This window comes from Chrysoperla carnea, chromosome X (assembly GCF_905475395.1).
Source record: "Chrysoperla carnea chromosome X, inChrCarn1.1, whole genome shotgun sequence".
NCBI lineage: Eukaryota > Metazoa > Arthropoda > Insecta > Neuroptera > Chrysopidae > Chrysoperla > Chrysoperla carnea.
Window position 1 is genome coordinate 23370925 of NC_058342.1, and position 24233 is coordinate 23395157.

At 30.8% G+C, this 24233-nt stretch overlaps 1 protein-coding gene across 1 annotated transcript in view; it reads right to left on the minus strand.

Annotated features, from left to right (window-relative positions):
- The window catches only part of LOC123303014 (atrial natriuretic peptide-converting enzyme-like), a 49272-nt gene extending 25253 nt beyond the window's left edge, over positions 1-24019 (minus strand). The window contains exons 1-7 of the mRNA XM_044886108.1: positions 23913-24019; positions 22129-22297; positions 18649-19147; positions 16928-17149; positions 16787-16803; positions 16596-16721; positions 7010-7142 (exon numbers count right to left, since the gene is read on the minus strand). Of these exons, the coding sequence (XP_044742043.1) occupies positions 7010-7142; positions 16596-16721; positions 16787-16803; positions 16928-17149; positions 18649-19147; positions 22129-22297; positions 23913-24019 (1273 nt within the window). The remainder of the gene's footprint in view (positions 1-7009; positions 7143-16595; positions 16722-16786; positions 16804-16927; positions 17150-18648; positions 19148-22128; positions 22298-23912) is intronic.
- Positions 24020-24233: the final 214 nt, after the last annotated feature.

The following is a 24233-nucleotide window of genomic DNA, read 5'->3' on the forward strand; positions in this document are numbered from 1 at the left end:
TAAATATACTGCTAGTTTAATCATAGACTTACAATCATAATACAGATTAGTGGGTTTACCATTAAGAGTGAAAGAACTTTAAAATTCAACAACTTGTGTATCTGAGATATCACCAATCAAATAACGTAAGAGAGTGAATCGGTAAAATTACGTGATGTCATTACATTTAGAACTGGGATTTTGAACCAAATTTTATTTTGACAAAAATGGAAAGAACATATGTAAGTTTCATAACAAAACTGTTTTTATTTTTTCATGATAATAGGGTACTTTCGGTAGTGAAAAATATATTTAGAATTTGAAAAAAGTTAATATTTATGTAAAAATATACTTAAATATTCTGATTTCGAGTAATAAAAGCACATTTTTCTTTTAAAATATTAAAAAAAAAATCGTAATTTTTAAATTGTATATCACGTGGCCTAAAACGCGGGCAAGCGTTGGTGTGATATCATATCGGTATGAACCATAGACCATCAGTTAGTTCAGTGTAGACAGCTGGGTATAATATATCCATAGATAATGAATATTTATATTTATTATAATTAGTTGTCTATGAATATATCTGTCAAACTTATTTGTGTTATTTCGTATAATGATACCCATATTACGTTATCAAATTGGATGCCCGCGTTTTTGACAGTTTAAAAAATGTTTAAAATTTAATTTAAGTTTTTGGCAAGAAAGCGTGTGCATTTTTTTGAAACAAATTTTTGGTGGATTTTTATTCGCAAAATCAACATTTTGAAGTACTTTTTCAAATATAGTAGAATACCCTATTTTAAAGTAACAGGCAGTTTTAAAAGAACATTTAAAAAGAGAAACATAATGAAACACCAGACAAAAAAAAGTTCGCAAAACATTGCTGTGACGTAATAATGTTAAGAGATTTGTATACACTGTATACAATTATTAATTAACATTATGACGTTACACGATCTTTTACGAAATTTTTTTTTGTCGGGCGTTTTCGTTTCTTTTTTTGCAAAGTTCTTCTAAAACTGTCTATAATTTTCATGACCATTTTTTTTATAAAACTTATATATAATCTTTCCATTTTTGTCAAAAAAAAGGGAAAACATTTTTTTTCCAAAATCCCAATTGTCATTGAACATTATTTACAAATAAAACACAATTGTTCATGATATATTGTACCAGGGAAATAGTTACCGCCGTATCAATCAGCCGTATCAATGATACGGGGCCCCCGAGCTACAGAGGTCTTTTACGTATGCAAGCAAAAATTAGTAAAATGTAATCCACAATGTTACTTAAGGGATCATTCATTACTTACGTAAGCATTTTAGAAAAACTGAAATCGTCTTCAGTTATACATGATTCAATAAATCAATTTGCCGAAAAGTGTATATTTAATTTGAATTGTTTGGCTAGCTCAATTTCTAGGAGGAAGTGATAACTTATAATCAATAAATATTCATTTTAATTTAATGCAACAATTTTGTTGCTTTTGTGAGAAATCTTCGCCCTTCATTTCCCCCCCCCCCCCCGACTCAAATAATTTTGATACAGGGCCCCTCCAAGGCGAGCTACGCCAGTGTATTGTACACATGTTGATTAATTTAATTTTAAAGTTTTATCATTTTAAGTGGAAGCCCCTTTTATGATAATATCAAAATTAAATAAAATGCAGTTTTCTTAGGTATGGTTCGTTATTCGCACATTATCAGAAATTCTACTACAATAAACGCAGATCCAATTATTTTCGTACTTCTAAAAGCATGCTCTGATCAAGGGGATAAAATTCTAAACATGTTTAGAAAAATTTGTAAAATAGTCATTTATAAAAAAAGGTATTAAAATTGAATTTTCCATATGATCATGGTATTAGGTTTGTAGATTTTCTGTTACTTTTTCGAAAAAACTAACATATATACAGTCAAACTTGGATAAGCGAGAGTTTAAGGGAGCACAATCTCATTCTCGCTTATAGAGATTTCTCAGTAACCCGAGTTTCTCGGTGATGCAGGTACATGGGTAGCGTTTCTCTGTTATAGAGGTACGCAGCAATATCAAGTCTTTTATGAATGTATGTATTTTTATTGTAGCTATAGTTCCTCCTAAATAATATAAATAAATAAAGCTCGACTGTCATGTCGCTTATAGAAGTATAGACAAGTAGCAGTCTCACTTACGGAGGTACATGCGGGAAAAACGACTCTCTCTTACAGAAGTTTCTGTTTCTGGCTAATAGAGGTTTTGGGAGCTTAACATGACGGGTCCTGGCTATTACTCTCACTTATAGAGTTTTCTCACTTACCCAGGCTTGACTGTACTTATAGTTTTTCTTGATTATCTCTCTACCGTTGTTTAATTTAATCCGGAAAAACGTTGTTTGTAAACGTAAACGTCTAGAATACGTATTTTCAATTTTTTTTTCCCAGAAAAGCGTCAAATTCACATATAATATTTTTTGAAATAGTAAACGAAAAATGCAAAATTGAGACCAAATTTGTATCGAAAATGCAATTTGAAATACTTTTTATTAATATTAGAGGAGCTCAGGAGAGGATTTGGGGAATAGCTCGAGTGCGTCAGGCAGACCATCAGATTAGTAAAAAAGAAGTGAAAACAAACAATTGATTGAAACAATTGTTGAAATACCATGTATAGCCAGTATTGATTACGCAATTTTTTGACGATTTTTACGAGATGTAAATAAAGAAAGATAGCCACTCTTACACACAAAGTAATAAGAGTATCTTTCTTTTCACTTCTCCAGTTTGCATCGCAATAAAAATGTATACGAAACATGTATACTTACTATAATTGTTCTTATCTAATTTGCACCCTCACGGATTTACAGTAATGTTTGCGAAAAAATGTTTCAAACAAAAGTTGTTTATTTTTTTATAAGGAATATATTTTTTGAGTACGCTATAAAGATTTGAGCTCTATATCTCTTTTCGTTTTTGAGTAATCGTGTTTACAGACAGACAGACAGACAGACAGGTTTTGTTTCAAACAAATTGTTTATAGTTTTATAACGAACATTTTTTTGAGTACGCAATATATAGGTGAATTAAACCTATCAAAACCCGTCAAAACCCCGCAAAAATTTTATCAGATTAAGGTAAAGCATGACCAGGGCATCAAGTTCAACCTCCAGTATGAAAATCTGACATTCTCGAGTTAGCTACTAAACAGGTCGATTTTTTTTGCATTTCCAAAAATCCTCCTTGAGCTTATGTCACTTCCAACTCGTTAGCCTAAGGTACGGGAACTCCAACGGAGTCCACCAAACGCCCCCTATGAAAATCTGACGCGGTCGAATTACTTTTTTCTTCTTCCATTTTTAACCCTTCAACATGGTCCCTACCACCCAAATCGTCAGATTAATATATTTCCGTTATCAGAGATACGGGAAATATTACATTTACAATATCTGACGCGCTCGAGTTACTTCATGGGACTGTCATTTCAGGTACAAAATCATCTCAGATACAAAATAGGGTACCTACTTTCGGTAGTGAAAAATAAACTTTGAATAAAAATTAAAAGTTGATACATAAATAAAATTCTTGTAGAAATATACTTAAATATTCTGATTTTGAGTCAAAAAAGCAAACTATATGTATATCCGTTACGTAAAACATCAGCCGCCATGATGTGACATCATATAGGCAAAAATAAAATGCATTAATTACTAATTTGTTGATGGCTTTCATAGTAATTGTATTTGTTATCATCAACTTTATTTATGCATATAATAATTACATACAAGACTGTTGTTTTTACCAATATTACATCACCAAAATGGCTGAGAGCATTTATGGGAGAATAAAAATGGTTTAAAATTTAATTTAATTTTATGACAAGAAAGCGTAAATATTTTTTTTGGTGGCTTTTTATTAGGAAAATCAACATTTTGAAGTACTTTTTCAAACATAGTAGAATACCCTATTCAATAGGTCTCGGCGATGCTCGAGTTACATTTAGCATCGTTGGCTCCCCTGTGTTTTTTTTTGTAATGTTTACTTCACGAGCATTTTTACTAAAAAAATTATAAATGTCTATAAATTTGAATCACTTTTGAATTATTTTCCCCGTGATCAGAGCACGTTTCTATAAAAAGTAGAATATACAATTTTCGTCAGGATTTACTAAAATATTTCTTTCAATTATTGCTATATATGAAATTTTCAATATCACAATGCTATATGAAATATTTAATACGTTTTGAATACATTTGTAAGACGTTCGAATCTTGATGAACCAGCAAGATATTTGTTGTAAGAATTTCTTTTAAAATTTTCTTTAAGACGAATTTTCTTTCAAATATTTTCTTCTAAGAATTTCTGATAATGTGCGAATGGCTTATCAGCACCCATACACGTACGATCAAACAATTTACACACAACAATCTTGTTTGCGCTATTTTTCGCGTTTGACAAGTGATTTGAACGGTGATTGCTGTGATTAAGCAAACTTTATTTTAGTTTATAGTATTCTCAAAGGGGAGAGTAGTTGTCAATTGCGTACCTAGCCAGCGTTGCCAACTCTACAAACTTTTAGATAGATCTACCAACTATGAGTATCTTTAAAATAGAAAGTTGATAGATTTTCTAACTTTGAGTTTCTTTAGTTGGCTCAAAGGTACTTAAAGTAACTCAATCTATGATTAAATCTACCAAATTTTAAGCAGAATTTACTGGAAACTATAAACTTTTTAAATCATATCTACCACCCAGATAGATTTTGGGTTGGCAACGCTAACCGATGCTTAAATAGTACCACGCGACTTTCTCCTAACTGGTGATTTTCACGGAAAATCTGATGATCGTGACCCAATTGATAAATCGGTAGTCTAGCAAAACATTTCAGTTTTATTTGACCGTTAAATGTAAAATGTAAAAATGTAAAAAAATCAGTTAAGAAGGGTGACTCGCCAGTAATAGTAAAAATTTATTAATAAGATAATGATCAGAATTTTAAGTACGTTATAATTAACGAAACATGTTATTATATCCAACTAAAATTTGGATACTTAACCCATCAATTAAGAGAGTAATTAATTAATTAAAAATACACTAAACAACATAACCATCCTCATAAGAGGTTATGTTATTTAGAACTATAGGTAGTTATTTAGAATTAATTACTCTCGTAATTGATCGGTAAGGTACCCAAATTTTTTGATATAATAATATGTTTCGTTAACTATGACTAAAAATTGGGATCATTATCAACTAATTTATTTTTTCTATTACTGGCAAGTCACCCTCCTTAAGTTTGTTACAATAGAATTTGCTGTTAGAACTACCTGACTGCTATTTTTCTAAACTTTTTTACATTTTTTTAAAACTGCGACTATTTTATTATTTGATAAGATCAATTTCATAAAATATTCGTACCAAGTTTCCTAAATGGTACCTACCATTGGAGTTTTTAATTTTTTTTTTGAAATTTTATTTAATAAACAACTTTTATGATTAACTGTGTATTAAGCTTTATTTTATTAATTATTTGAAGGTCTTTACGTAAAATATCGAAGTACCATTTAGGAGACTATGAAATTGATATAAAAAATAATAATTTTTGATGCATTTTGATAAAAAAATGAAAATATTAATAAAATTAGATTATAAACGGAGTGCTTCCATGAGAAACTATACCATTAATGGGAAAAAAATATTCCCGTTTTTGCTAGTACCTAACCAGTACTTTAGTATGATGCCAACATTGTACCTAATACTTTTCGCTAAGTATGTAAATAATATTTTTTTCTTCGTAAATTTTTTCATTAAAATTTCATAATTTATGTTTATAAGAACGTTAAAGCTTTAATTATTTTAAATATTATTAGTAACTATTTGATTCTTATTAATTGTACTCAAAAATAGCATTTTAGTACATTTTTATATCTTTAAAATGGTTTTAAAGTTCCCATCTTGTGTCCTGTAATATTAATTTCTAAGGTCACTTTTAAAATATAACTCAAAATACAACTATTTTGCAATTCAAAGTGACAGTAGTGTCAGTCCAATTTATTTTAATTTGATATTAAAATACTAAGGTTTTTTATTTCACAATTTTCCAATAATTTGTTTTATGTCATTTGGCCCCAGATTTAAAGTCATAAATCCTGCATAGAGGAAGATATTCGAAATTTAAAAACACTCTGGAACCCCACTTCCTTTTGCATGTAGTGTCAGTCATATTTGGTTAAATAAATCATATATCATAAAGTTTTATGAGCTACTTTTTTTACTACAAAGTGATAAATATAGAATCAACCTTAAAACTTTACTAAAACTAAAATCGTTAACATATTGGCCAGAGGCGTAGCTATCGCCGTATCAGCCGTGTCAATCAAAAGGGGCCTCCGGGCTAATTTTACGCTATGTATATTTGACCATAAAAGCTCACAGCAGCATATTAATTCATCCCTATCTTATAATAATTGATTACAAGGAAATACCATCGATACTTTATAGAAAAATGTAATCAATAGTAAAATTACATTTTGGAAGATGTATTGCATCGTATAATTAAAGTTATAATTACTTTAGCATCATTTAATATACTTTTAAGAGGGCATGATTCTGATTCTGGAAATTTTATATCAATTTTACGTTTACTATTTATCTCTGTTCCTATTTTAAAAGAACTCCTTTTAAAACTGAAGAGGGCCTAAATGAAGGTTTGTTAACTAATTTTGATACAAGGCCCCTCCTAGGCGAGCTACGCTACTGATATTGGTATTCATAATATAATGCCAAATAAAACACATTTTGGGTCAATTGTAGTGTCAGTCTCATATGGATTCACTCAAAAAAATTTTTGCTATCTATCATTTGATTTTTTATTTTAATTTTTAAAAATTAAATAAGATTGAAGCATCAGTTCTTTCAAGTAAAGTGGTACAATTATGACTACTCTCCCCTAAATTTGTTTGATCGTGTATAGGGTCCTGTAAGTTTTTTCTTAAAGCAGATTTTTTTGTACATATTATAAAATAAATAAAATGATGGATCATATTTTTAAATACCTCGAAAATATGCAGCTAATCCACCAGAAATAGCCAATAGTGCAATTGCATTTATTAAAACTTGTGCAAAACGAAATTTTACACGTACCGTACTACCATATGGTCCAGATGGTCGTCTCATATCTCGAATTATCTATTTTTTAAAACATAATTCAAAAAGAAAAGTTAATTTTAATTTTTCGGAGACCTTTAATAATATTGTACTATTTGTCTCATCCTTAATTTTTTATAAGTGCTTTACAATTTTACCTAAAATAAAATACGGCGCTCGATTTTTCAAACCAAGAAAATTATCCATAAAATAATATTTTTATTGATAAGTACCCAGGTAATCTAAATTTTAACTATTGAAATCGGGTCCACTCCCTGTTTTAATTAGTAAGAATTATTATCGCCAGTTAGCGGGGTTTATGTGATTTTAATTTGAATAATTTTATTGGCCTTTAAAAATGGTAAATACAAGGTATAAATTCGAACTACTGAAAACGAGTCCACTTATTGTTTTAATAAATAAGAATTATTATCGACAATTGGCGAGGTTGCAACTCTCAGTAATCAAGAATAGATTTGCTACATTTTCAACTAAAAAATTTGAATAATTGAACAGTTTCACATTTTCAGAGTCCGTTATTAAATTTACTTTTATAGTTTTAACGCGAACATTTTTAAAAAAACCGTATATCTAAAAATGTCTTAAGCTTCAGTGTATTTTTTTGACGACAGATTTCGGATAATTACTCAAACTTACAAAAAATTAGTATTCTTGAATTCATCTGATTTCGAAAAATTGGTTTCGTTCTAGAGATTTAAAAACTTACGACGATACCTTCTTATATAATAGTTTTGAGAAATATATATACAGTAGAGTCTCAATAATCGGGACTCGGGAATAAAAACCAGGATAGTTTTGATTATTGGATTTGTTCCTATTACTCGCATTGTATATGGAAAAATTCATTATAAATAAATGCGTTACAAAAACAGCATTGAAATGGCGAGACTGTACACACAGCATGAAATGACTGTACACACAGAATCATATTAGATATATATACAACCAGACAATATCTTTTTTTAAGTGATTGATTGAGAGCGATGTGGAAAGTGCGGGCGATCGAAAAATGATTCGATTACTGGACGTATCCGATAAACGAGACTAATAGTTTTTAAGAAATTCTCTTTTTTCCGGGATAAAAAAAGCATATATAGGTATGTATATGCGTTTTTCCATTTTCCAGAAAAATGGGATTTTCATATAAAACCATTTATATTTAAAAGAGAGGATTCTAGAAGGTTTCTCGCTAAACAACTTTTACTCCCTATGTATTTTTTTAACCTTGTATGGTTTTTGAGAAATTTGCTGTTTTTAGGAACCTTCAATCTACCTTCGCATATAAATAAGCTCATATATACGGAATTTATTTTAATTTAATACAGAGAAAAACCGGTCAAATGCCAGTCCGACTCGCACACAAAGGGTTCCGTACCATCGTACAAGATATAATTACTATGCAACTTTTTATTAAATACTTTTTAACAGGAAAAAAAAGTACGAAACACTTGAAAAGTACGAAACACTTGAATGAATGAGTCCAACTCGCACTTGAAAGTTCTTTAAATAATTTTTATGTGTGTATATACCCAAGTAATACAGTAAAAGGTGTTGCAAATCAAAGAAAATGAAAGAAACCGCACGCATTTTGCTAAAACCTCATGGAATGTGTTTCTTAGATGTCAAATATCATTAGTAAGGAATGAGTTAGTTAGTGGTGCAACTAAATTAGTTATTAAATGTTAAAGTTTACTAAATAGGCAATTTTAGTAAACTTTTGAATTACGTATATCGATTATATATAAAATTAATAAATAGGCAACTTGAATTACGTCTACGTTATATATATGTATAATAGTTTTCGGTTATTTGACAAACACTTAACATTTACGACATACAAGTTGCCTGTTTACTAATTTTTAAGTGAACTTTAACATTGATCGTGTCATTGACTATTTATTGACAAATATAAACATTTGCACCAATAATTCATGCCTTACTTTTGATATTTGACATCTAAGAAACATATTCCATGAGGTTTCAGCAAAATGCGAGCGGTTTCTTGCATTTTCCTTTATTAGCCAATTTTGTAAGATCTTTTACTATCTACCTATCGCGATTTATGAAATACAATCCACTAACACACGACAGAAGACAAACAGACGACAGACAGACGACAGACAGACGGCAGACAGATGACATACAGACGACAGACAGACAGACAACCGAAAATGGACTAATTAGGTGATTTTATGAAAACAGATACCAAAATTTTGTTAAAAGCATCAATATTTTTAAGCGTTACAAACTTGGGACTAATCTTAGTATACCTTGGTATATTTCATATAAATGGTATAAAAAGTATGTCATTTTCAGCACATTAAAGTAGAAAAGTTTTTTTGAGGGTAGATTGAAGGTTAAATTATCAAAAAAAAAAAAAAAAAAGAAAAAAATGTGCTATGATGAAAATTTGTCGTACCTAACCTTGAATATATGAAAGGGGTTAATCACAAAAATTATATATTAGAATTCCATTTGCGAAGATATTTGATATCGATGAAATAAAAACATTTAAGATGAAATATAATATTCTTAAATCTTTTGAGTGCATCTTTTTCTTTTTTTTTTTTCTTATTTGTAAATAAATAAAACATCGCATCGTATGAACAAATAAATCTCTTTTATGAGTGTACATATATAGTCGCAGAAACGAAGCAATGAAGTTCGAAAAATTGGAACAATACGTCGAATTTTAATGCGGTTTTCGGCATTTGATTCGTTAGAGCGTCAGGAAATTTTGTAACCTAAATTGATTTATAAGAAATTATAAATATGTAATTTGCATAAATTATATGTACTTTATAATTGCATTTTAAATATATTAATAAACAATTCGGTTAATAGTGATGAAAACGATTGCAAACTTATAACTAGGGGATTTCTGGAGTCGATGAACACGAATATCGAATAAGAATTGATCTCCGATGAATCTGGTTGCCAGGGGAACTTCGGGTACCCTGAATACACCGGGCACCGGGTACCTGGTCCCAATTCTGTTGCAATATTCGTGTTCAGCGACTCCAAAAAACTCCGAGTAAAGAGTTTAGGCCGATTATATAACGAATTTTCAGAAAACTCCAGGAGACGAGGTTTATCCTGGGCTACGGGTACCCCAGAGATCAATTCTGACGGATATCAATGGAGGTCAATGAGTGATCATTTTTTCGTGTTAAGCGACCCCAAAAACCCCCTAATAACAAGTAGGAATCATTTTCATCAGTATTAATCGAATTGTGAATTTAGTATATTTACGGTTAAACTTAAAATGCATATTATTTATGCAAATTGAATATTTTTAATTTCTTATAAATCAATTTAGGTCACAAAATTTCCTGACGCTTTAACGAATCGAATGCCGACAACCGCATTCAAATCCGACTTACTGTGCAAATTATTCGACCTTTGACCGTTTCTAATGTTTCGTTTCTGCGACTAGTATATTTGCAAATTTTAATGGATTTATAAAAAAAGATTTCTCAAAAGAAAAGAAGAAATTATTTGATAAGTATTTCTCAAATTCAAGTCCGTGGCCGGTGGCACTTTTAGGGTGGTTCGATTGATGCTCTCGAAACCAGACGCAGTCAAGGGCGTCACCACCCAGTGGACTATGGGGAGGGGGGAGTGAATAGAATAATGGACAGATGAAATTTATAGTTGTCAAATGTAATTTTTATTTATACAATTCTTACTTCGACACTCTTAAGGATGTATCAGCGCGTATGATCAAGTAATTTCCGGTAAACGGATTAAAAAAATATATATTTACAATTTTGATGGTGAATTATGTTATAACTTCACGATATAAGACGAAAAGTAATAATACATTTTTTCGATATCTGGCGTAATTTTCAAAATATTAAAAATTTAAAACTTTCTTTAATTATTCAGCTTTCGATATTTCGAAAACCAAGGCAGATATCGAAAAAATGTATTCTTATTTTTCGTCTACACTCATGAAGTTATCACAAAATTCATCCTCAAAAATTGAAAATAAGATAAAAATAATTTTAATCCTAAACCTACCCTGCTCGTACATCCCTTATATGGATGGAGACACTTGGTTTTATACATTTCTATGTCATTGCTAATATGTTTACTTTCTATAAAAACTTTTTTTTAATTTGTTTTCATTCGTTCCAAGTGAAAATTATGAAAAACTTTCTAAATATGTCGTTTTAAGAAGTTTTTCCATAATAGTAATGTATTTTATATCGATTTTCAATGATTTTTTTTTTTTTTTTTTAATTTGCATGGATACCTAATCTGAAATTTTAACCACATATTCTTTGAGTAAATATCTACCTATTAAATAATTTTGAGCCTTCAAATCAACTATTGTGGCCATGCTCATACATCCTTAAGTAAGAATATTAAAAAAAATTTTATTTCAGGTTGGTCCGGTTGGGCTATAATCGTGTCAATCAGAAAGGTTCGTTCCTCCTCACTTTATCAGCACATTAATTTTTCAATTTTATTTTTTATTTTTTGGAAATTTTTTAATTCTTATAAACCCGCTTCAGCAACCGGCATGCTAATGATGATTTATAAAAAAAGGTTAAAACTAGCTATCTACACTGGTAATCGAACACAGGTTTTTCATGTAGCAGACCAACACGTGCCAGACAATCGAATCCTACAATCCTGAAGTTAACATAAAAATACAGTAGAATCTCAATAATCCGAATATTTAGTAGTTTTTACCCATCCAACCGCGTTTTCCACGTCGCGAGATAGAATCACGCCCCAAAGGTTCCGTACCATCGTACAACATATAACACTATGTCTGTACTTTTTAAATATTTTTTTAAAAAGAAACAAGAGATGCACTATAAAAATATCCTACTATTAATTTAATTTAATATTATATGTTTACTTATGCAACACACACAACAAGTATGCATTATAAGTAAGCTACCATACATATATAATTATTGTAATATATATTTGATTTAAATTTCTTTTTAAATTTGCATGGCGGCCATTTTGAAATAAATCTTTTTTATTATTTATTGTTTCAACGGTAATTGTAAGACACACTATTTCCATAATCCAGCTGTAGAATTATTGTGGTTTATAAGATACCCGCAGGAGTGTAAGTAATAAGGTTTCGCTAGTTACCCTTCAACAGGGCCCGATCTAGCTATTTAGCCGCCCGGGGAAAAAAAATATTTGCCGCCTTTTGCACTCATACCATATTTAGGGTGACTTTTTTAAGTTGACATATGCTTGAAACTCTATAAATCAATTTAATCGTGGCACATATCGATTATATCAACATCGATTTCGACTTTTCAGATTCAATTAAAACCTCATTCTGATTCATAACTGACAAACATTAGCTTTAAGTTAGAAAGTTGTTCTTTAGAAATACGCAAACACTTTTTGTTTGAAACAGTTTTTTGTAAACCGAATAGTTTAGACAGCGTGCATTTGTTTGAATATATTGGAAATTTTTTTTTGGACAGTGCCTAGATTGTGCAGTAACAATTATTCGGAATAGTAATTTTGATACAAAAAAAAATTTTGGGTAAAATTTTTCAGTTTTTCAGTCCGTTTTTGCCTAAATTGTACGGTTTGCGAAAAAATGTTTCAAACAAAAAATATTACTTTTATCAATAAAAACTTTCTGATTTAAAGTGTCCATCTATCGATCAACAGTTATGGAGAAGAGTGAGCTTGAAAACTTAGGTCACGCTAAAGCGCCTAAACACCCATTCAGTGTTTTATCTTATTTAAAAATTACAATGAATTTTCTCATACAATCCCAGTTTTCGGAATAGCCCCGATTTTATTGAGTCCCGATTATCGGTATATCATATTTTAAGGATTTTCCGCCCCATTTTTGCCGTTCCAAGTGATTGACTGGCTCGCTTCTCCCTGGATCGGGCATTGCGAGTACGAAAAGGAATCCTAAAAATGATTTTTTTATTGTTTTAATAATAAATTTTTCTATACAATCCCAGTAATGTGAATTTTCCAGTAATCTTATTATTTCATCCGTTTTAGGTTTTCAATTCTCTCGACAGTTCTCTTTGACTCTTATAACCTCTAGACAAAAATCTCCTTAAATTTCTATCGTTGTAATTGTAAATTCATGTGGTTCACTTTTATGAAAAATGAATGAAAATCTATATCAAAAAGAAAAACATAAAAGAATTTAATTCAAATTGAAGAGTTAGCACGTATTTCACTATTCGCCACCATCCCCTCTGTAAGTACGTGCATGTTTTCATGTTTTTGTTTGTTTTTTATTACAGAATTTATTACTATCGACAAAAAAAAGAAGATAAAAATTAATAATAACACAATAAAAATTTAATATAAATGATATAGAAAAAAAATTCTTTTGTAATTTTTTTCTTTTTTTATACATGACCAATTTTTGTGTGTGAGTGTATTGATACAAAAAAAAGGTAATCAAAAATTGTTTTTTAAATTATTGATGAGCTTGATTGCTTGAGCATTTTCAGCCGAAAACATACACTCGACAAATAAAAAAACAACGCGACAATGTGTTTTCATTGTTATCGTTGCGTGTATTTTTGTTATCGTTCATTCTTTTGATCTCTATACCAGGGCTCATTTTAGGGGTAAATTAGTGAATTTAAGATAGTAATTACGTTACCAATATATTCTCATACTCAAAGTGTTGTCATGGTAAGTAGAGAGTCTTATTTTTCTCCTCCAATTTTATGTAATTTCATTTTAATCAATTACTGTTAAAAATATGACAAATCGGGGTCATTTTTCAAAATAATTTTACCCTCTTTAAATTATTTTCCTCAGCCTTGGGCACAATGCCTTTTGAGCGCCCCCTTCCCTCCCCCATTCAAAAAAGATAAAATATTATATGTAAAATTTGCTCGCAAGATGATCATCTACAATTAGTTCAAAAGATACCTATTATTTAATTCTCCAGGCATTTTGCGACGTCTTCTTAGACGTATTGTTGTATCAATATCCCATTTTTCACAAGGAGACTTCCCTTTTCTATTGCCTCTTCACAGAGCTTGTCTCGAATTTTGGCTAGTTCAGTCTTTAATGATTCAAGATAATATCTAACATATTATTATTTTATCATAAAAATCAAAAAAGGAAGTAATTTATGTAACCACACAGCGTAGATGCCATAAGGAAGTGCTGACAGACACAGGTCAAATCAGCCCTACCACTAGACAAGACGTGCCATTTCTTTTATGAATATAATATTACAGTTTGATTTAGACTATTAGTGTTCCTTTTTTTCCTTTTTATACAGGGCGTTCTGTTATTAACTGCAGATCGTGGGCCTACAGAATAAGCTCATAAAGACGAAGGAAAAAGTTATTTAACAATTTTGGATCTGAGTCCTAATTTGGGCGCAACAGGTATGACAAAAATTGATAAATTGGTAAATTCACTGAATATTATTCGATAACCAGTAGCCAATGATAATCAGTAGATATTAGTAAATGAAATTTAATAATATTCAACTAAAGAAGGGATATCAACTGATTTCAATTGGATTATATTATTTTGAAAAAAACATTTAAAAAAAAACTATTATATTATTTCATTGGTTTGGTCAAATCCCTACTTTTCATATTTTTAGAAAAGAAAACATTAGATCAGGGCTTCTTAAACTTTTGTAATTCACGACCCCATTTATGATTGCGAGTTTCTTGACGACCCCATACAAATATAAAAGTAAAATAAGTTAATATTTTTTGATGATTTATTTATTAGGTAACAATAAACATATACATATGAAAATATATAAGTTTAGAATTCGTTTTGAAACATACAAAAATCTAAAATTAAAAATTGCAAAAAAAATTATAAAATTGTATTTATTATAGTTTCAAAAATAAAAGTGGATTCTGACCGTCTTAATTCTCTCGAATATATTCAAGTAGTTGCGTGGTAAGTATTAAATTAAAGTACATATAAGTTAAAAATTTAATAAGATGGATGTGCCTGTTTTTTATTGCATAACAAATCAAATCTTGGTGGAATGTTTGAAACTGCTGGACGTAAGACCTCTTCAACATTTTTTATCGCTGAACGATATTGGGATTTAATACGTGTTAAAGCTGTTTCTTCAGCAATAATACCTAGAAATTTTGTTGATAATTATTTCTCGGGATTATTTCGGCTTTTAGAGATTGACAAAAATAAATTTAACTCTTAATAGAAATGTAGGTACAAACAATCTTTCCGAACTAGAAGATTTTATGATATTTATCTACGATAATTGTTATTTTATCTTTATAACAATAATTTTACAAGTTAAAAAACATTTTCTGTTAAATTGTATTTTTACCTCTCGCGACCCCAGAATTTTGCTACGCGACCCCAAATGGGGTCGCGACCCATAGTTTAAGAAGCCCTGCATTAGATTATTAGCAAAAAAAACAAATTACGTCACAGAAGGAGTGTTTTTAATTTAACGTAAAGAAACAAAAAACGCCTTTTTTGTGACGTAATTTGTTTTTTTACTTATTGCATTTTAAGTTTTAATAATTTTGTTTGTTATACCTGTAGCGCCCAAATTAGGACTCAGATTCAAAATTGGTAAATAACTTTTTCCTTCGTCTTTATGAGCTTATTCTGTAGGCCCACGATCTGCAGTTAATAACAGAACGCCCTGTATAAGAATTAACATTTATTATATTACAGTGGCACTTAATTTGAAATATATTTTACAGAAATCAATTATAATAAACATAAAAATGATTAAGCAATTAGTTTTGTGGACCATTTGGCACCATTTGTGACGGGGCATGATACACCCCCTTTGCCCTCTAGCTACGCAACTGATTTACTAAAAATCGCACGGTTATAAAACACTTATCAAATTGGAGGGAAAAAGCAGAGTTTTTGAGCGATCCAAGAGACTAAATCGGAGAACATCTTTAAGTTTAATTTCACTCTTTCACTTTTCAATAAGCCCTCGCAGAACCCAAAAGAACTAACGATAACAATGTTTCATGTATGCAATTTTTGGGTACTTTTAATCGAAAAATATAATTTTTTTTTTGCCGAGAGTATTCACTCCTTTTCTTAATCAATTCTTACAATCAATTTTAATAGCCCTTTAAGGATGAGACATAAGCTAAAGTCAACCAGTATCGATAAATTGGTGAACTGGCGTCAATTTGACGCCAAATTTTAAACAAAGTACGAAAATTGCCTTTTGCTTTAAAAAGAATACTTGATGACTGAAAATTTAAGAGGGTGTTTGTGGGCATGCCCGTAGTCTAAAACCGAATTTTCGAATTCGTGGTGGTGGAGGAAGATACAATCCCCTGTCAATTCAGGGGTGAGTTGGATTAGAAAAACTCGGCCTTAGACTCAGGTCATGCCCCCAAACATCCCCTAAAAATTTCAGCCATTAAGTATTTTTTTAAAGTAAAATTATTTTCGGGTCTTTATTTACTGTAGTTTCTTTCTGCGAGTACCTACGCAAAGGCTTATCTGGAATGGTATACATACCCTATGATGTAACGACATATTTGAACCATTATGAAATCGTACAATTGTTTGAAGACTAGCCGGCGTTGATACACTCTTCGTGATCGACGAACCATTACCATTCATATCGCTCCCATCTTGTGCTTTCTGATTGTTACTACAATTATTTGGATCCAATTTTAATATATTGTTAGCACCCCCCATTCCAATACCACCAATACCCCCTCCACTTGCAATAGCATGTGTATGATGTGATTTTTGTTGTTTACCCATAATTTGGTTACTGTTGTTACGCAAAGTGGATGTAACATTATATAATTTATTTAATTTATTATGATCAGATGATTGGTGGCCGGTTGCAGATGATTTTGATTGACTATGATGATTATTCGGGGGTATTAATGGTGTTTCCATTGTTTTCGTGGTATACGATGGGGAGGATGTTTGGCTAAAACTATCACTTGATACATTCGAATCTTGACGTATCGATATTTTGCTATTACTGGTTGATTTTGGTATTTGTGTGGTGGATGCGGGGGGTGTTGTTATCGTTGATGATGGGCCGGTTGTTGTGACTGATAAATACAATTGAGCTTAGTCAGAAAATGACGAAAATTTTCTATGGTAACAATTTTTTGACGTGGATACGTCTATATTTTCGTTTGTAATAGGGAAAATTTCGTTATAGGCTTACATTCACTATCGCCATCTGTTGATGCATAAGGAAACGTAGCCTCTAGTTTTAAAATCTGTGCACTATCGTCATCTGTTGCTTTATAAGTGAACGAAGTCGACGATATTTATGCACTAACGCCACCTACGTGCGCATAAATGAACGAAATCATTAATGAAACTCAGTTTGAAACATTAAGACGTAAATTTCGTCCAGTTGAATATCTTTTCATACAAAGACGTATCCACGCAAAAATAACTGCTGTATCAGGGATACGATCAATTAGGGATTTTGTGTATTTTGGTGGAGTTTTAGTGACTTACACACACTGTACTTGTAACACTTACTAGTGAACAGGGTAGATCTTATTTTTTGTTATACAATTTTTGAGTTCTGCTTCTTCTAATGACATGAAATTGTAAACGAGTAAACCATACGAGGTTATCATGTTCCACCACTTGCTTACTTTTTTCGTACACAAAATACTCTAAATTACCCCGTTATATAGGAAAATGAATTTCTGTGAATCCACCCTAAAATGTTTTCTGAATCATTCCGAACAAAAGCTCTCATGGTCACAAAAATTTTGAACGAGTAGTTTTCAAACTACGAGCGACCAAAGCTAAGGAAATTGAAAATATTTTATTATATGACTGGGAAAATGGCTTTCTGTGAAACTTTTTCAAACCACCCCCAAAATGTTCTTCAGAACGTTCTCATCAAAAACTTTCAAATCAACAAAACTTTTTAACCAATAATTTTCGAGCTACGGTTGATCAAAGCTTTGCATATGTTATAGTATTTATACCTATATGACTAAGAAAATGGCTTTCTATGAAAATTTTTCAAAACGCTCCCAATATGTTTTACAGGTCGTTCTGACAGTTGCTCATATATTATAGTTATATAACCCGCAGCTCGAAAACTAAGTACCGCAATAACCTCTGCATTTCTATGAATGGGAAAGTTGGGGTAGATTTCCCATCCACAAAGCACTCCAAATAGTAACAGTGAAAAATAATTTTCAAAAATCAAAATTAATCTCGGAAATTGTCTTTAAAGGAGTTTTTTAGCTTGCTTTTCAGGAATCCAAGGTCAAAAAGCAACTGAGGATAGTTGCAATCCCATTAAAACTACTCCAATATGTGTTAATGATAAGAAAGTTTAGAAAATTCTGAATTTCACCTCAAAAATTTTAACTTGATAGCTTTCGGAGACGCTAATCATAAATTTGAGGTCAAAAAGCAACTTAATATGGTTGCACCCCCATTAAAATAATCGCTAGCAAAGAAAGATGAAGCGGGGGGGGGGGGGGGGAGTAAAACCAATAAAAAGTGTATAGTGTATAACTCCACCAAAAAATAAAAAATTGTTTTTGGTACATTTTTGGAGAGTACGCACCTATATTTGATGGCGCTGAAGTTGCATCTTGTAATTGTTGAATTGTTGTTAAATTATCTAAATAATTACTGGTATTTTTAATACCCCCACCACTATCTGTGGTGTTATTACCAAATAGAATAGTTTGTGTAGACAAGGTAGATGAATTTAATAAAGATGGTAAAATAGTTTTAGATGTTGGTTGAATGCTTTGTGCAGGATTCACACCAGTTGTACATTGCCTAGATTTAATAACAGGTGGCACCATTGTTAGCGTATTATTGTTGTTACGACCTTTCTGCTGCTGTATTAATTTACGTGGTGATAATGGTGTGGGGGGTATACGTGGATTCATCTGTTGTGTTACTGTTGGAATTGATTGCGTTGATGTAGTCGGTATCTGTATTTTTAAAAATGGCGTTGTTGATGCTTGTTGATTGTTTGTAATAACGCCATTGATTCTTGTACGTTTTGGAACTGCTGGCGGTCGTAATGGTAACGGCGGGGGAGTTCCACCCATCTAAGAAATAATTTTTTTTTTCTTTTTAAGTATAGTTTCCTTTCTTGATGAATTGTATTAGTCCAAGCGGAATTCAAATCTTTCGCTAAAATTTCATTTTTTTTCACAGTAAATGTAATGATGTGAATACAGTCGTAAAGTACACATAAATTTTATTCGGGTTTTTTCGAAATAATTTTGATAGCTTAAGGTTGACCGGACATTAAAATAATTTACAGATAAAAATCTGTATTTTGTTTTAATTGCTAACGGATAAAATAATTTTTTGAATAAAATTGACGAAGGATACCTATCATGTAATTAAACATTAAGAATTTGAATTATAACATATTCTGAATAGAAAATGTTGAATTAATACATTTTCGACAATGTTGCTCCACTTTCTATACATAGGCTTCGCCAAAGGGGTGCAGATAGGGGCAGCTGTCCCTCTTTAGACATTCACAAAAAATGGTTCAAAGCACTCACGAATTTTTAAACAAAAAATTTTCTCCCAAAAGTTGACCTCTTTAACCCACTTAATATTTTCGAATGGGTTTAATATGAAATTTGAATCAATGAAGCTACCTACGAATTTTCAACTCACCATCTTTTATAGTTTATGAGAAAAAGGAAACTAAATTTTTGCACTTATTTGGACCCTCAGGGGAAAATAAAGTTATTTACGAAAAAATGTTTCAAACAAAAGTATAATTTTTTATAAGAAACATTTTTTACACTGACACATTTGTTCTATCTCTTATGGTTTACAAGATGGGTCCTAAGGTTCCAAGACCAAATGAACTTTTGAACTTAAACTCACTTCTTATGTCCTGAGCATGATATAAATAAATTTCAGCTCGATGTATCTTTTCGTTTTTGAGTTATTAAATTGTGTTGATGGAGAGACAAAAGGAAATGGGCTAATTAGGTTAATTTTACGAATACCTATATAAAAATTTGATTTCTAGCATCAATATATCTAAGCGTTACAAACTTGGGACTAAACTTAATATAATTTAATATATTTCATATTTCTAAATAAAATCATTTTTAAAAACAAGATTTTAGGAAAAGGGCTTCCAGAAAGGGTGAAAGGGGGAAAATCAATAGCAGAAAAATAAATGTTTGGGTAAACGATTTCCACCAGTATAAATCCAGACTCCGGTGTCTGTGAAACCCCAAAATATAACTCTAGATCCACAATCGTTTTCAGATAAATTTATGGTTAAATTTTTTGGCATCATTTTAGAAACCTGGCCCCAATTAATTTTTAAATCTATATTCACCTCAAGAAAGGAATTAATTTCCTTTTTTTAAACCAAATCTCACTTCGAAAGAAGTTTTAGTGTACCTTACGACTGTACTATAATGATTTCATTTATAGGATACTATTTATATATACATATCGAAAAGTAAATTATATGAGAAAATATGAAAACTACACGCATCTATTTTTAAAATATATATGCAATTATTTTTACATACAAGATATAATACTGGTCATGGTATAATTATATCTACATTCGTCAGTATGCCAGTGTGATAACTGGAGCTTGATGAAACCAATTTCAATGCAGTTTTTTTATTAAAGCTCATAGAGTTCGTAGTTAGGTTTGGTGAAAGCATAAAATGTTCGTAATCCACGCAAGCTTTTTTTAATCTAGGAAAGTAAACTATGCTATCGGAATAATTTGATATAAGTCGTACTCTTTCTTTTAAAATGCAACCCAAAATACAACTATTTTGCAATCCAAGTTGAGGGTAGTGTCAGTCACGTTTTGTTTGGTAGTGTCAGTCACGATTTATTTTTATAATAAATTTGATTCTAAAATACGAAGGTTATTTATTTCATCACTTTCCAATAATTTGTTTTATGTAAGTTGGCCCCAGATTTAAAGTAATAAATCATTTATAAAAGGAAGATATGGGAAGTTTAAAACACTCTCGAAAGCGACATCTTTTTGCATGTACTCATATATTTCAATGAGTATGTCTTAACGAGAAGTCAAAAAAAATTCATTATTTCCTGTTTTTTTTGGAATTTGGATACGAAGTCGCGAGTATCGACTAGCTTGAATTAAAAATCGAAATTAAGAAGGTTCAATTCACATTTTTGATTGGCGTTAAATCTTTGATTAAACATTCAATGGTGGAAAAAAATTTTATAAAAAAAGCAGATTTCCAGATGAGAATGGCTAAAGTTTCAATTTCAAGCACTGCGATTATTCCCTTTACTTAACCGATTTGAAATTTGGATATGTTATATATATTTATATTTTAACTGCCTTGGGTACCATTATTTTTCGAAAATATTGCTAAATTTCTCAATTTTCATTGTTTACACCAAGGTATATACTTTTTTTTATTCCACTTTACCTGAATTTGAACAATGAAAATTGAGAAAACTAATAGGATTTTCGAAAAATGAAAGTACCTAGGTCAGGTAGATTATCAATACCTACAACATGTGCAAATTTCAAATCGATTGAGTAAAGGGTATAATCGTAGTGCTTGAAATTCAATTGTAACTTTAACCATTCTTATCTGGAAAACCTGGAGTCTTAAAAAGGTTAGGCTAGGTTATATTGGCTGTCCACGAAGGACACACTTAGGCTATAGAGCCCATTGTGATACCATAAATGTGTTTTACCACCTTTCCGCTGATAATTTCATTTATCAGCTCCTCAATTTCAGAGGCGTAGTGCACCTCCTTCATGCATATACCACGCACTACACCAGCCCATTACAACTATTAATTAAATCAATTTTGGTGACGGCGGGAATCGAACCCGCTACCCTGGGCATACCGCGGACGGAATTGGTAACGCCTTAGCCAACTAAGCTACTAGGGTGACTTAAACAAATTATAAAGTTCAACGCCAATGAAAATGTGTATAGAATAGTCATAAGATAAAATTTTAGCGGAATAAAAAAATGCAGCTGGACTATTTCGAAGTTGTTTCTTTTTTTTTTTTTTTTTGAAATTTAAAACGATTTACCCCGAAAACTTTTGATTCCGATGAATGATTCTGAGGTTGAGTTGTTGGTTGACGTTTCGTGGTGGTTAATGACGTTGCTCTTGTTGGTGATGATTGTGATATACATCGCATGTTACTACCATTATCTGATCGTAGTACTGTTTCAGGAAGTTCATTTTCATATTGATTTCTGTTCAATGTTGGAGAGAAAATTATGATAGAGTTTGCGTTTCATTTTCATTACCAGTATCAACATATTATTTTAAAGGGTGGGCCCTCACTTGTCTTATATTCTACTTTCAAATTGCTATTCAAAGAACATTCATACGTACTTTAGGTGACACACCAATTTTCATAGTCGGTCGAGGTCCATGACTCCTCTTAAGTTTTCTTATGAATTTTTAGGATGCTGATTAAATAAGAAAATTTATCTTTTGGACTTAAAAATGAGTGCAACTTTTATCTTTTTTGTACTACATTGAACATATTTGTGTAGAAAAATTGCCTATATTTAAAACATTTTGAACGAAAAAATTCCTCTATTATATAGGCCAGTGCCGTCATTTGGAGACCAAATTTTTTGAGGTATACACTTCTTGATGTAATAAAATCCGAAAAAGTTGCACAAAAATTTGCCCGGGAAATATCTTTTTTGGCGTTTTATAAAATCTTTGGAAAGAAAGACGATTTTTTAACAAACTATTGAGTTTCGCTGATAACATTAAATGGGAAAATTGAAGATAATTCAAATTTTAAGCTGAGGCTCGACTCTGCATTTTTATCCGTTTTCTAGCAATAAGCAATTGAAGTTATGAAATTGACAATTTTTTTTCACGGAAACACTGGGGGGGGGGATAGTAATATGAGAAGGTAGCCTTTTTATGAAATATTTTTGATATTTTTTGCAAATTTGTATTAATAATAAATACCTGTTTGTTTTTGAAAATGGATGGACCCTCGCTGCCAATTGAAGGGGTTAGCGACCAAAATGAACCTTCTCCGTTCGAAGTATGATTAAATATACACAAAATATAAAAAAATAACATTCTTTTACTAACTCAAATGTTAATTCTGCAATTATTGCCCCCAAATTTGTTGATATTTTTAAGGGTTTAGAAGAGTCCAAAAATCACAAAGAGCATCCAAAAGTTAAATTTTCTTATTTATAAAAACTGTATACATCCCTTTTTAATACCATCTTACAGCTATCTTTGAGGAAAAACTTTAGTACAGCCTCGGACTTCAACCAAGTACGAAAAGAGATTAAAGTAATGGATATTTTCAAATAATTTTCGCTGTGAGAAACATAGAAGTCTAAGGTTTAATTCTATAATATTACTTATAAAAAATTGTTGACTCTTATTATGCACAAGGCCTGAGCCATTTTGGAAGGAAACTTCACCCAAAATGAACTTAATTTTAAGTAAACAATCGGATAAATCGTTGGTAGCTATGCCACTGCTTTCGTGAATAAATCAACAATCATTTATAAATATCCAAGGTCGATAACAATAATAGGCAGCTATTAAAAAACAATATTCCTGAAAAAAAAGTTTAAGTAGCATTGGTGTTGGAAATGCCAAGATCAAATATGAAAAAATTGCATGAAAACAATAATAATTTAATAAAAAAAGAAATTTTCTAGGTAATTGATAATTGTTGAGAGCAGGGTTGCCTCACTGGAAGAAAATATGTAGCGATCTGGCAACCCTGCTTCTACCATTTACACAGATTCACCATCTATTTACTTACATTCTAACATTCAAAATTACACAAAACAGAAAACGAAAAGATAATGCACAAACCTTTCAGCTGTCGATTGATATGTGGTATTCCAATCTTGAAATAATGTTTTGTCCGTTTCATTTGAGTTTTCAGTATGTTTTGCCGTATCTGGACGCTCCACATTCATTCCTGATGTCACACAATTGTTTGACATCACTGCTTTCAATCTATAAAAAAAGTTCGAATAAAAACACAAATTCTTTTCTGGATACGTGATTATAATGGGTAACTATGCCGATTGAATTTATCAAAATCAATTTGTTTTTGCATTTTGTAGCCTAAACCACTTATGAAAAGAAATTTTGAAAAGATATTGATTTTATATCTAAAAGTGACATTTA